The sequence below is a fragment of the Myxocyprinus asiaticus genome, chromosome 6 (assembly GCF_019703515.2).
Source record: "Myxocyprinus asiaticus isolate MX2 ecotype Aquarium Trade chromosome 6, UBuf_Myxa_2, whole genome shotgun sequence".
Classification (NCBI taxonomy): Eukaryota; Metazoa; Chordata; class Actinopteri; order Cypriniformes; family Catostomidae; genus Myxocyprinus; species Myxocyprinus asiaticus.
The window spans coordinates 54053690-54066959 of record NC_059349.1 but is presented as its reverse complement, the minus strand read 5'-3'; the positions used below and the strand labels follow the sequence as shown (position 1 = coordinate 54066959).

Below are 13270 nucleotides of genomic sequence, written 5' to 3'. Positions count from 1 at the left end.
TCGTCTCATTTTTGCCAGAAAACATCTTGATGATCCCCAAGACATTTAGGAAAATACTCTGTGGACTGATGAGACAAAAGTTGAACTTTTTGGAAGGTGTGTGTCCCATTACATCTGGCGTAAAAGTAACACCGCATTTCAGAAAAAGAACATCATACCAACAGTAAAATATGGTGGTGGTAGTGTGATGGTCTGGGGCTGTTTTGCTGCTTCAGGACCTGGAAGACTTGCTGTGATAAATGGAACCATGAATTCTGCTGTCTACCAAAAAATCCTGAAGGAGAATGTCCGGCCATCTGTTCGTGACCTCAAGCTGAAGCGAACTTGGGTTCTGCAGCAGGACAATGATCCAGAACACACCAGCAAGTCCATCTCTGAATGGCTGAAGAAAAACAAAATGAAGACTTTGGAGTGGCCTAGTCAAAGTCCTGACCTGAATCCTATTGAGATGCTGTGGCATGACCTTAAAAAGGCAGTTCATGCTCGAAAATCCTCCAATGTGGCTGAATTACAACAATTCTGCAAAGATGAGCGGGCCAAAATTCCTCCACAGCGCTGTAAAAGACTCATTGCAAGTTATCGCAAACGCTTGATTGCAGTTGTTGCTGCTAAGTGTGGCCCAACCAGTTATTAGGTTTAGGGGGCAATCACTTTTTCACACAGGGCCATGTTGGTTTGGATTTTGTTTTCCCTTAATAATAACAACCTTCATTTAAAAACTGCATTTTGTGTTTACTTGTGTTATCTTTGACTAATATTTAAACTTGTTTGATGATCTAAAACATTTAAGTGTGACAAACATGCAAGAAAATAAGAAATCAGGAAGGGGGCAAACACTTTTTCACACCACTGTAGTGCTTTTCTCTTTTTCTTGCATGATAGTCCAATAACAGACAGCAGTAGGTCTGTTAGCAGATCTGATATTTTCACTGACCAGTGAGTCGACCATTTTAAGGGCTGTCTCAATCGCAAAAAGGTTACAAGGCACTGAAGCGTTCACTCCCAAAAATCCCACAATGCACCGTAAAAATGTTGGAAATGTCATCATGTCTTCTGAAGTCTCTCAAGCCGTTAGAAGACACGCACAAGTGTGAATTTATGATGTCCAAGCATTATTTTCTCTTTAAAAGCAATGATGTTTGTAATGTCTTTCAACTATAATTACAACGAAAGAGCTGTTAAAAGTAAAAGTAGGTTTAAAATACACTTTTATATTTTTATTTCTTTATTTAATGTCACTTATCTTTCAAAATAACACTGTTCGTTTGAATATCTTCAATGAAAATGAACGATAGTGTCATTTATACAGCGATGGTGCTGATTAATAACAGCTGCGCTTGAATGCGTGAGCTCGTTATTGTGTTGCAGGTAATTGAGTCTTGAGTGTCCCAATGTTTAGTGGATGAACACCCTTGCCAGCACCCGAATTGGTGTTCACTATACATGACATAGGGAGCTAAATGAGACGCACCCAGAAACTCGAGTTCCCCCCGTGATTTTCACTTTGAAGCCCGCATCACACGCAGACGATACATTAATTCAATTAAATCGTAGCCTTTTAAAGTTTAATAATGCAGAAAGCATCAGATGTGGTACATAGATCAAGATGAAAATAATTTGCAATATTGCTTTAACAGGGTTCCCATGGGCCTTACATTCAGTTTTCTCAAATTTAAGGTCATTAAAAATCTTAAATATAACTCGACCAAAAAACAAAACAAGGGGGGTCAAGTGTTTGGTATCATTGTAAAGAAAACTTGTAAAAAATGTTAATGATATAGATTATTATACATTCTGAGTCTCTCAGCCTAAGAAACTGCTGAAAACAAATCACAATTATTGACTTTTTTCCTGATTTGACATTATATATCTCTGTGTGTAAATAAAACTGCTTTTGTTTTCTTTCCAGTCATGTCAACTGTATCTGAGAAAAATTATGTGTTGATACGACAAAGCAATCAAAAGTTATAACATTACAAAAATAACTAAAAAACGTGTCCAAAAACATCTCCAAACAAATAAAACACAATAATTGTGCATAAGAACTAATTACACATGCAAACACAACAATGACTAAAGGTTTGTATAGCATGCAGACATGATTTTAGTAATGAGATTTCACAGAATGAGTTTCATTCTGTGCCATTTGAGTTATCACTGAGTCTGCATCATGTATTTGGCGACATCTCCTGGTGGTCATATGTAACATTGTGCTTCATGTGGATTATCTAATGATGTATGCATCTGATTACCTTGTGTGTGGACTCGTTTAAAAGATAATCAACTCCTCTAAGTAATGGTATGTGCTATTTTATGTTCAGTTTATTTTTCGTGAAGTTATAAGCGAACACGTGGCATATATACTTAGCTATTACTCGCTATATTTTTGTCTGTGTGTAAGATAAATACGCTGGTTGTATTCTACTCTTTGAGAGCTTTCCAACAACATATGACACATGGCTATTTGATGAGTTGTTTTTTTATTTAATTTTTTTATAAATTATCAAAACTGAACACTTCTGATTTGTCTGCAAATTTCAAAGCACTTGTTCAGTTTTGGTCATAATGTCTACATGCATTGGAAAGTAGAGCTTCTAAGCTTTCAAACGATACCTATTTTGTGTTGGTCAAGACTGTAGTTGTTAATATTTTGACAATTTTGTTTTTCTCACAGGCCCATCCGAGCTTAAAGGGTTAAGACTTTTTATGACCTTAAGGTTTAAAAAACTGAATTTAAGACCCGTGAAACCTGTTAAAGGAATATTGCAAATGATTTAAATCTTGATCTACAGTATTTACCACATCTGTTGCTTTCTGTCACATGCCACAGAAACTAATGTAAACAAATGGAAATCGTGTTTACAGTGATGCAGCTACAATGGAAGTCTATGGGGCAAGTGTACCAGAGGGTTCAAAACCTTTCAATACGTTGGGATGTTCCTTTAAGCCCAGGATGTACATCATTAGTGCAGGCTGAACTTGTTTTGAAAGAAGAGTGTTTGGTGTTGTAGGGAGAACACATACTCACTGGTTTAAACAGGGTGTGTAGGAGTTCTTATCCTCTTCTATAATGGACACAATGAGTGTGATGAGTTTAGACCAGAAGTCTAGGTTCTTAATACTGGGACCCTGTTCTTCAGGAGGAACCGTCTTGGACTGGACAGAACCACAGACAAGAGAGTTATGTTCATGTCATATATACGAATATAAACACTCTTCCAGACAAGATATCTGTTCAGTTTTGTAGTCATATAACCACCTATGCTGATTATAAGGCATCTTAAGACTACAGATGCTACTATCAATATGCTCTAATTCAAAAATAATGCATTACACTGTGTGTGCGCTCCATCAGGTATCAGGCCTACATACATAAAACCTCACACACACACTGGGAGCATCTGTCACTGCTCCTGTTATGAGGTGCCAAAAACTCAGACATGTCTTCAATCTTACTTATAAAATTCTGCAGTGTAAGTGCAGAGACGGAGAGAGATAAACACACGTCACACTGCAGTTCTTATTCTCGATTCATAACTGCTACAGTACCTTGACCATAATCAATATTTCATTTTCAATGAGCACTCTTACTTTCAAGAACTAAACTGCATAAAATCAGCATGACAATTTGAGCTTGAAAGTGGAAGGTCTTTTTTGAAGTCAACATGCCCAAAATGCAACTAACCGTATAATCCTGCATAGTTAGATAGCAAAATAAATAGGCTTATCAATGTTTAAAAGGAGGGAGACAACACTTCTCATGTCTTTTGTTGTTGACGTCAAAGGTCGTGCATCCAATCAAACTGTGTTGCTGTGCAAATTAATTTGAAATTATGACTCAGACTACATTGAATGCAGATTTACTTGTAACAAGGATAAATATATTCTAAGGACTTTTTTCTATTTACTTTTGTGCCCTAAACAATTTTGGGACTGTTCTGCATCACCATTTGGTGTCTAATGTAAAATCTTTATCTTGAGTGTTGAGTCATTTTTCTACAAGTGGCCCATCTCCTGTTTATACCAGGGACTAAAAACAAAATGTTTTTCATTTCGGTTCGTTCTGAGCAAAAATTGAATTTTTTCTTCCGGTTCAAAAAGTTCCGCAGCCTCCTTTCCAAATGCTTACCGGTTAGAACAAAATAAAATAACAGTTAATAACGTTCTTTTTAAAATGACGGTACTCTGCACTAAGGGGTGGGTGAAATAGCAATTGCAGCATTGCCAGATCTCACAAGTGAAACAAGCGACCTGGTCTGGAAAAAAAAGCTCAAAATAAGCCACTTGCCTCACCAAAATAAGCAAAATTATTTCCGGTGTGGTGGATTTCTCAGCATAGAAATCATAACAAGCATACAGTTAATTAACAGTTAAGTATCATTTTTATTACAGATCTGCTTCTGAGTCAAAAACCCGGCAGCATCAAATCTGTATTAATGCATCATATCTAATAATTATTCAGTGAAGACTTGGAAACAACTCAGAAATGTACTTTTTACCTCTAATGTTTTCCTTGTATCTGAATTTCCATGCATGTACATATGATATTTATACACAGTTGGTAAAAAGGTCTTAATTCACAGAATACAACATCCACAATGGGCAATTAGGCAAAGAAATGTACTGTGATAAACTCTTTGGCCTTTAGTTTCATGAAAATATTATCAGAAAAAAATTAACCGGTTATAACCAGTTACCAGCATTTAAAAATAACGTTTTCACTCCAGAACATTTTACACTTTGTTCTATTTTTCAGTTACGTTCTGCTAAAAATTTAGTTTGTTTTTGGTTTTCGTTCCTTGAATCATTTTTAGTCCCTGGTTTATACTGTCTCTGATAAAACATACAGACACAGGTTTACATTCACACATGTACTCACAGGGTCATTTTGATATTCTCGGCTGTACAGCTCATGGCAGTTATTAAAGATGTACTCGTATGTAGAGTTTAGACATGCTTTCACACAGTCTTTAACAACTTGACTTGCTCTGGGAGGGCTCTGGAGTTCTTGGACCTGAAAACAAACACGCAAACACCATGTGATCCTTGTTAGTGATTCTTCTTGGCAATGAGACTTAGACTTATATTTAGAGATTTTAAGGCCAAGAAATGTTGCTAAAGCGCTATAAATGATGTCTCAATAACATTTCAGAAGAAGTAAAAGTGGTACAAAGTTTTAAAATCTGTAAATTTGTCACCTACAACTAAAGTGAACCAGTAAAGAATAAATAAAGAACCTTCATCCTGAAGAATGTGATGCTGGTCAGAAGATCTACAGTGGACTTCAGATCCTGCAACCTCTCAGGACTACTGGCTGGGAAATTATTCTGAAACACACACACATCAGTTACACAGCCAGTTGCACATGCCCTAACACAATCAGTAGTATAAATATAGCATTCAGAAGTGTAAATGTAGCTGTCAGTAGTGTAAATATAAAGGTCACTAGTGTCAGTATAGAGGTCAGATGTATTAATATATAGAAGTCAGTAGTGGAAATATAGGAGTCAATAGTGAACATAAAGAGGTCAGGATTGCAAATATAAAGGTCAGTAGTGTAAATATAGAAGTCAGTAAAGTAAATATAAAGGTCAGCAGTGTAAATATAGAAGTCAGTAGTGTAAATATAAAGGTCAGTAGCATAAATATAGAAGTTGTCACAGAATGTGTATATATAGGCACATGAGGAACAGGTGAAGGCAATTAACATAACAAGGACTAAACGAGGGAGAGTGACAAGGGTAATGAGGAGGCAGGGACAGGGTAGCACACGGCTAACAGAAACACAGACACAGCCAATTACACATACACACGACAAACACACACAAACAGAAAACAGACAGAGACCGAAGAGCAGACAGAACAGGATCATGACAACGGCATCTTGGCATCCACACCTGACAGGACTGATGAACTGGCCCAGGGAGTGGACAGAGGACCAGGAGGCCAGAAAGCAGATCGAGGAGGGGGTGGGTGGGGAAGACCAGGGGAACGGAATGGGCCAGGCCGAGGGACAGATGACAGACCAGGGAGGGCAGGTGGGGGAGACCAGGGGGATGGTCTGGACCAGGTTGTAGGTGAACCAGAAGGCCATGGTGGAGCCAGAGGAGAAACCGGAGGCTTAGATGGACCAGGAGGCCAGGGCAAAGTCCGAGCCGCTGAGCAGTTGGTAAGGTCAGTGACGGCCACAGAGGACCGGACAGACTGGTCGGAAATCGTAGGGGACAGGACTTGGTCAGGCAGGTCGACCACTGTTGGGGACAGGACTGGGTCAGACCGAGTGAGGACCGCAGAGAGCTGGACGGTGGTCATTGGGGACAGGACTGGGTCAGACTTGACGACCGCTGGGGACAGGACTGAATGAGTGGCACCTGCTGGGGACTGAACAGACAGAGCAACAGACTGGTAGCTGGTGTCTGATGGGTGTTGGTTACTGGGCTGAACAATAGACTGGTGACTGGTGTCTGATGGGTGCTGGCTATTGGGCTGAGAAACATAATGGTAGCTGGTGTCTGATGAGTGCTGGCCAATGGACTGAGAAACAGACTGGTCGCTGATGTCTGATGGGTGCTGGTTACTGGGCTGAGAAACATACTGGTAGCTGGTGTCTGATGAGTGCTGGCCACTGGACTAAGCAACAGACTGGTCGCTGATGTCTGATGGGTGCCGGTTTCTGGGCTGAGAAACATACTGGTAGCTGGTGTCTGATGAGTGTTGGCTACTGGACTTAACAACAGACTGGTTGATTGTGTCAGACAGATGCTGGCCACTGGACTGAGTGAAAGGTTGGTCGCTGGTGTCTGATGGGTGCTGGCTACTGAGTTGAGCAAAAGAATGGTAGCTAGTGTCTGATGGGTGCTGGTTACTGGGTTGAGCAACAGAATGGTAACTGGTGTCTGATGGGTGCTGGTTTCTGGACTGAGTAAAAGGCTGGTTGACGGCCGCTGGGGAACAGACAGAATGGTGGTTAGCAGCCGCTGCGCCGAGGGTGTGGTTTGTGGCAGCCACTGGGCAGATGGTGAGGTCAGTCATGGCCGCTGAGAGTTGGACAGGGTCAGACAGGTCATTGGTGGCCACTGAGAACTGTGTAATACTGCTACATATTTATATATTAATGTCAGGTTAGTAATGTCAAATCACATAATATCAGTAATGTCAAGTACTTACCTCTTGTTGACTGAAATATAATTTTCCCTGTAAAACTCCATTACCCAGATTGCTATGCTGTGTTCACCTGTTACTTCCTGTATATGTCACCTCCTTTTCACTTTCTCATCCCACATGACCGTGTTTGGAGCACACGGTTGGGTATATAAGGGGTAGGAACTATGGTTTGGGGAGTTTTTGTTCTCTAAGGTGATTAGTTCTCCCAATCGATTCACAACATTCCAGGATTGCCTCCATGCTTGCTGTTTGCCCTGCTGGCAGGATTTACCTGTGTTTTTCAACAGTGATTCTTTTTTTTGTTAGGATTTGTGCTTGGACACATTGCCTTTGATATTGGATTACTTTACCGGAATGTTAAACAATGCTGAGCGTTTTAAGGATCAATGCTACAGGGACATTTGTTAACGTGGTAAGAGCTATCCATTTCTACCATTACTGGAGAGACTATCAGTTGCACAGAAAGACAGATACTTTATTTAGTATACTGCTCCACCAGTATTCATGTATATATTATGGGGAGGGGAAGGGATTAAATGTTGTTGTATTGGTGTTTGGATGTTTATATATATTTGTATAATACATTTGACTGTTTGTTTCAAGGTTACATGGTGCATAGTTTTCATTTGATTCTCATGTTCATACAGAAAAGTAAACTGGGGTATAAACAGCTTCTGAACTGTATTTATTTTCAGTGTATTCTCTCTAATAAGGGGAGAATGTTACAACTGGACAGGGTTAGATTGGACGTAGAAGGCTGCGGGGCAGGGTTCAGACTGTAAGTGTGCAGCCACTGGACAAGGTTCAGATTGGACGGCCGCAGGCGAAGAGTTAGGCTGGGTGAAAGCTGCAGCGGGCTCGGACCCCTCCTGGAACGCTGCAGCAGACCCTGATGCAGGGACCCCTCTCCTCTTCCTCCTCCTCTTGTGGGTGGAAAGAGCAGTGGGCTCCTCCGCCTCCTGGCAGTCTGCAGCAGACAGAGCAAACTGGTCCTTGGTGGACGCAGGAGGCTGAGCAGACTGGATGGTGACCACTGGTGACTGAACAAACTTGTCAACAACCTCAGGGAAATGGACAGGCTCGTCAACAGCCTCAGGGAACAGGACGGATTCGTCGATGGCCATGGGGAACTGGACAGACTTGTCGACATCCACAGGGAACTAGACTGGCTTGTTGATAGCCTTAGGGAACTAGACGGACTCGTCGACGACCACAGGGAACAGGATGGGCTTGTTGACAGCCTCAGGGAACTGGAGAGACTCGATGACCACATGGAACTGGACGGGCTCATCAATGACCACAGGGAACAGGACAGGCTCGTTGACGGCCACAGGAAACTGGATGGGCTTGTTGACAGCCCCAGGGAACTGGACGGACTCATTGATGGAGACAGGGAACAGGACAGGCTCATCAACGGCCTCAGGGAACTTACATTTATATTTACATTTATGCATTTGGCAGACGCTTTTATCCAAAGCGACTTACAGTGTACTTATTACAGGGACAATACCCCCGGAGCAACCTGGAGTTAAGTGCCTTGCTCAAGGACACAATGGTGGTGGCTGTGGGGATCAAACCAGCAACCTTCTGATTTCCAGTTATGTTCTTTAGCCCACTACGCCACCACCACACCACTTGATGGCTGCCGTGGTCAGGAGCGCTGGCAGAGACAGTAGTGTAAATATAAAGGTCAGTAGTGTAAATATAGACGTCATCAGTGTAAATATAAAGGTCAGTAGCATAAATATAAAGGTCAGTAGTGTAAATATAGAAGTCAGTGGTGTAAATGTAATAGTCAGAAGTTTGAATATAAAGGTCACTAGTGTAAATGTCGAAGCCAGTTGTGTAAATATAGAAGTCAGTAGTGTAACTTTAAATGTCAATAGTGTAATTACAGAGGTCAATAGTGTAAAAATAGAAGTAAATAGTGTCGATATACAAGTCAGTGGAGTAAATATAGAAGTCATTAGTGTAAATATAAAGGTCAGTAGTGTAAATATACACTCACTGAGCACTTAGTTAGGAACATTATGGTCCTAATAAAATGCTTGACATGGTCTTCAGCTGTTGTAGTCCATCCGCCTCAAGGTTCGACGTGTTGTGCATTCTGAGATGCTATTCTGCTCACTACAATTGTACAGAGGGGTTATCTGAGTTACTGTTGCCTTTCTGTCAGCTCAAACCAGTCTGGCCATTCTCCATTGGCCTCTCTCATTTTGGCACCATTCTGAGTAAACTCTAGAGACTGTTGTGTGTGAAAATCCCAGGAGATCAGCAGTTACCGAAATACTCAAACCAGCCCGTCTGGCAACAACAATCATGCCATGGTCGAAATAACTGAGATCACTTTTTTCCCCATTCTGATGGTTGATGTGAACTTTAACTGAAGCTCCTGACCCATATATGCATGATTTCATGAATTGCACTGCTGCCACACGATTGGCTGATTAGATATTTGCATGAATAAGAAGGTGTACAGGTCTTCCTAATAAAGTGTTCTGTGAGTGTAAAGGTCAGTAGTGTAAAAATAGAAGTCAATAAAAAGTATTATTGGAGGGCAATGAGAACAAACCCTGTACATAGAGAGATCTATCCTCAAGGAGTTGTGCAGTTGGTCCAACAGTTTCACAAACCTCTCTTTCTGCAAATAAATAAATATGCAAAACATAACTCATCAATGTAATAGTTAATCTTCCAACAGAAAAGTAATCTACCAAAACAATTTACACATGAGTTGAATGAGTCTGTTTTTAACTGAAATCTAAACTGACCCCAAAGTTGGAAGCAGCGAAGCGGTCAGAGGCAGACACGTTGTTGGATGACTGTGTCGTGTGAGCATAATAAGCATTGATGTTTGCCAGCAGTGTGCTCATGACCGCAGGTACACCGGGACACATGTACTTTGATGACAGACATGCAAAATGCCTGAACACAAACATACAAAACAATGTTATTAAAATGCTACTGTAATCACACTGATACTGTTTGATTTGTACATTTCTGTAAGAATTTTAATAGCTAATTTATTTATTCATTCACTGAATGCTTACGTCATGGCCTGGTAGATCGATTCCACTCCGTATCTCATGGCGAACTCGTCCACAATCTCCTGTGCTGTCTCTTCAAAGTACACTTTCCAAGCGTCATCGCCTTTGGCATCAGGGATCTTCACCACGCCGTTGTTCTGCTTCTCAGTAGTGTAGTGAAAAATGTGCTGCAGAAAAACACAAGTAAATCACTCAGTAACAATAATGACCAGTTTCTCAGTCGAAAATTCATTTTAAAGAGGATTTTCAAAGAAGGGCTTCCCTAACATTGATTTATCATGAACATTGAAGTCCTGAAGTGACACGTTTCCAGTGTAAATCTCACTGAAAGTGAACTATTAAATAAAGTGACACAATCACAGCCAATCAGAACATATTAAAAGGCTCAACAATAAGAATGGATGAGATGGAGATAATTTCAGGTCAGTTTCACTATGTCTTATGTTTATTATTTTTACATCAATGAAAGTTGGTGTACAGATGTAACAACGTTAAAGAAGATGTGCTGTCCTAATTTGGAGGCACTCTTTATCAACTGTAAGCCTTTCTACTTGCAGCGGGAGTTTTCCTAGTTTATTCTGGTGAGTGTGTACATCCCGCCACAAGCATGCGTGAACGCAGTGCTGCAACAGCTGGCTGATCAGACCACAGACACGGAACAACACTACCCGGACTTACTTATTATTATCTCGGTGATTTTAACAAAGCCAACCTCACCCTTGAACTGCCAAGACAGCACATCACATGCCCCACCAGGGACAGAAATATACTAGATCACTGCTACACAACATTAAATGATGCATATTGCTCTGTCCCACGTGCAGCTTTGGGACTCTCTGATCACTGTCTGGTTCATCTTCTTCCAACCTACAGGCAGAAACTAAAATCAGCTAAACCTGCAGAAAAGACTCTAAAAAGATGGACCAATAAAGCAGAGCTGGAACTACAAGCCTGCTTTGACTGCACTGATTGGAGTGTTTTTGAAGCTGCAGACACCAATCTAGATGAACTCACAGATTCTGTAACATCATATATCAGTTTCTGTGAGGATATGTGCATTCCTACTAGGACTTATTTAAAGTTCAACAATGACAAACCATGGTTTACAGGAAAACTCAGACAGCTTCTTCATGCCAAAGATGATGCTTACAGAAGCGGGGATAAAATCTTGTATAATCAGGCCAAAAACACACTGACTAAGGACATTAAAGTGGCTAAAAGAAGCTACTCTGAGAAGCTGAAAAACAAGTTTTCAGCTAACAACCCTGCATCAGTGTGGTGAGGCCTGAAAGACATTACTAACTTCAAGACACAATCCCCCAACTCTGAAGGGAATCAACAACTGGCTGAAGATTTGAATGTGTTTTACTGTAGATTTGAAAAGCCCAGTCCCACACCCCACACCTGCTCTGACCTTCACTTCACACAAACACCAACACCTGCAACCAATCTCCCCCCCACCCCCGCTACACAACCTGCACGGTTTCTTCCAGAAACAAAAGACAAGGAAACACATGGCCCAGACGGTGTTCACCCACTTATCTAAAATCCTGTGCTGACCAGCTGGCCCCCATTTTCACACTGATCTTCAGCAGATCATTGGAGCAGTGTGAATTTCCCTGCTGCTTCAAATGCTCCACTATCATCCCTGTCCCAAAGATCCCAAGATCAAAGGACTTAATGACTACAGACTCATCGCTCTGATGTCTGTGGTCATGAAGTCATTTGAGAGACTGGCGTTGGCCCATCTGAAGGACATCACTGGAACTTTTCTGGATCCCCTTCAATTTACCTATAGAGCAAACAGGTCTGTGGATGATGCAGTCAACATGGGATTGCATCATATCCTGCAACATCTGGACAGACCAGGGACATATACAAGGATCCTTTTTGTGGACTTCAGTTCGGCTTTCAACACCATCATCCCAGCTCTCCTATGGAATAAATTAACCCAGCTCTCTGTTCCCACATCTATCTGTCAGTGGATCACCAGCTTTCTGATGGACAGGCAGCAGCTAGTGAGACTGGGGAAATTCACTTTCAGCACCTGTACGATCAGCACTGGTGCCCCCCAGGGATGTGTGCTCTCTCCACTACTCTTCTCCCTGTACAAAAATGACTGCACCACCAAGGACCCCTCTGTCAAGCTCCTGAATGTTGCAGATGACACTACTGTCATCGGCCTCATCCGAGATGACGATGAGTCTGCATACAGAAGGGAGGTTAAACAGCTGGCCATCTGGTGCAGTCAAAACAACCTGGAGCTGAACACGCTCAAAACAGTGGAGATGATAGTGGACTTTAGGAGCAACACCCCAACATTAACCCCGCTCACCATTTTAAACAGCACTGTGGCAGCAGTGGAGTCATTCAGGTTCCTGGGCACTACCATCTCACAGGACCTGAAGTGGGAGACCCACATTGACTCCATTGTGAAAAAGGCCCAGCAGAGGTTGTACTTCCTTCGCCAGTTGAGGAAGTTCAACCTGCCACAGGTGCTGCTGATACAGTTCTACTCAGCAGTCACTGAGTCTGTCCTCTACACTTCAATAACTGTCTGGTTTGGTTCAGCCATGAAATCAGACGTCACACAAGACTACAAAGGACAGTTCGGACTGCTGAATGGATTATTGTTTGCCCCCTGCCCTCCCTTCAAGAACTATACACTTCCAGAATGAGGAAAAGGGCTCGATAAATCACTCTGGACCCCACTCACCCTGCCCACTACTTCTTTGAACTGTTGCCTTCTGGCCGGCACTACAGAGCTCTGAGCACCAGAACCGTCAGTCGCAAGAACAGTTTTTTCCCTCAGGCTATCCATTTCATGAACAGTTCAAACTGCCCCATTGAGCAATAATTACATGCAAATACACAGCTTAGTCAATTATATTTATTTAACATATCCTACCTCTTCTGCATTACATTCCCTTGCACTATCTGTATATAACAGATCTGTATTTGTACATATGTGTATATATATATTTTTTTCTGTCTTATTGTGTATTTATATATATTTATATATTCTATTTGCTTTTTATTTTTATTCTATTTGTATTATC

At 41.5% G+C, this 13270-nt stretch overlaps 1 protein-coding gene across 4 annotated transcripts in view; it reads right to left on the bottom strand.

Annotated features, from left to right (window-relative positions):
* Positions 1-13270, bottom strand: part of LOC127443008 (protein unc-13 homolog A) — a 94808-nt gene that overhangs the window by 25251 nt on the left and 56287 nt on the right. For 2 of the 4 annotated variants that reach the window (XM_051701467.1, XM_051701469.1), the window contains 6 exons: positions 10215-10378; positions 9936-10089; positions 9737-9805; positions 5238-5327; positions 4880-5014; positions 3029-3156 (listed from right to left, as the gene is read on the bottom strand). In XM_051701467.1, coding sequence (XP_051557427.1) covers positions 3029-3156; positions 4880-5014; positions 5238-5327; positions 9737-9805; positions 9936-10089; positions 10215-10378 — 740 coding nt within the window. The remainder of the gene's footprint in view (positions 1-3028; positions 3157-4879; positions 5015-5237; positions 5328-9736; positions 9806-9935; positions 10090-10214; positions 10379-13270) is intronic. The other 2 variants (XM_051701468.1, XM_051701470.1) reach the window with 1 other exon arrangement.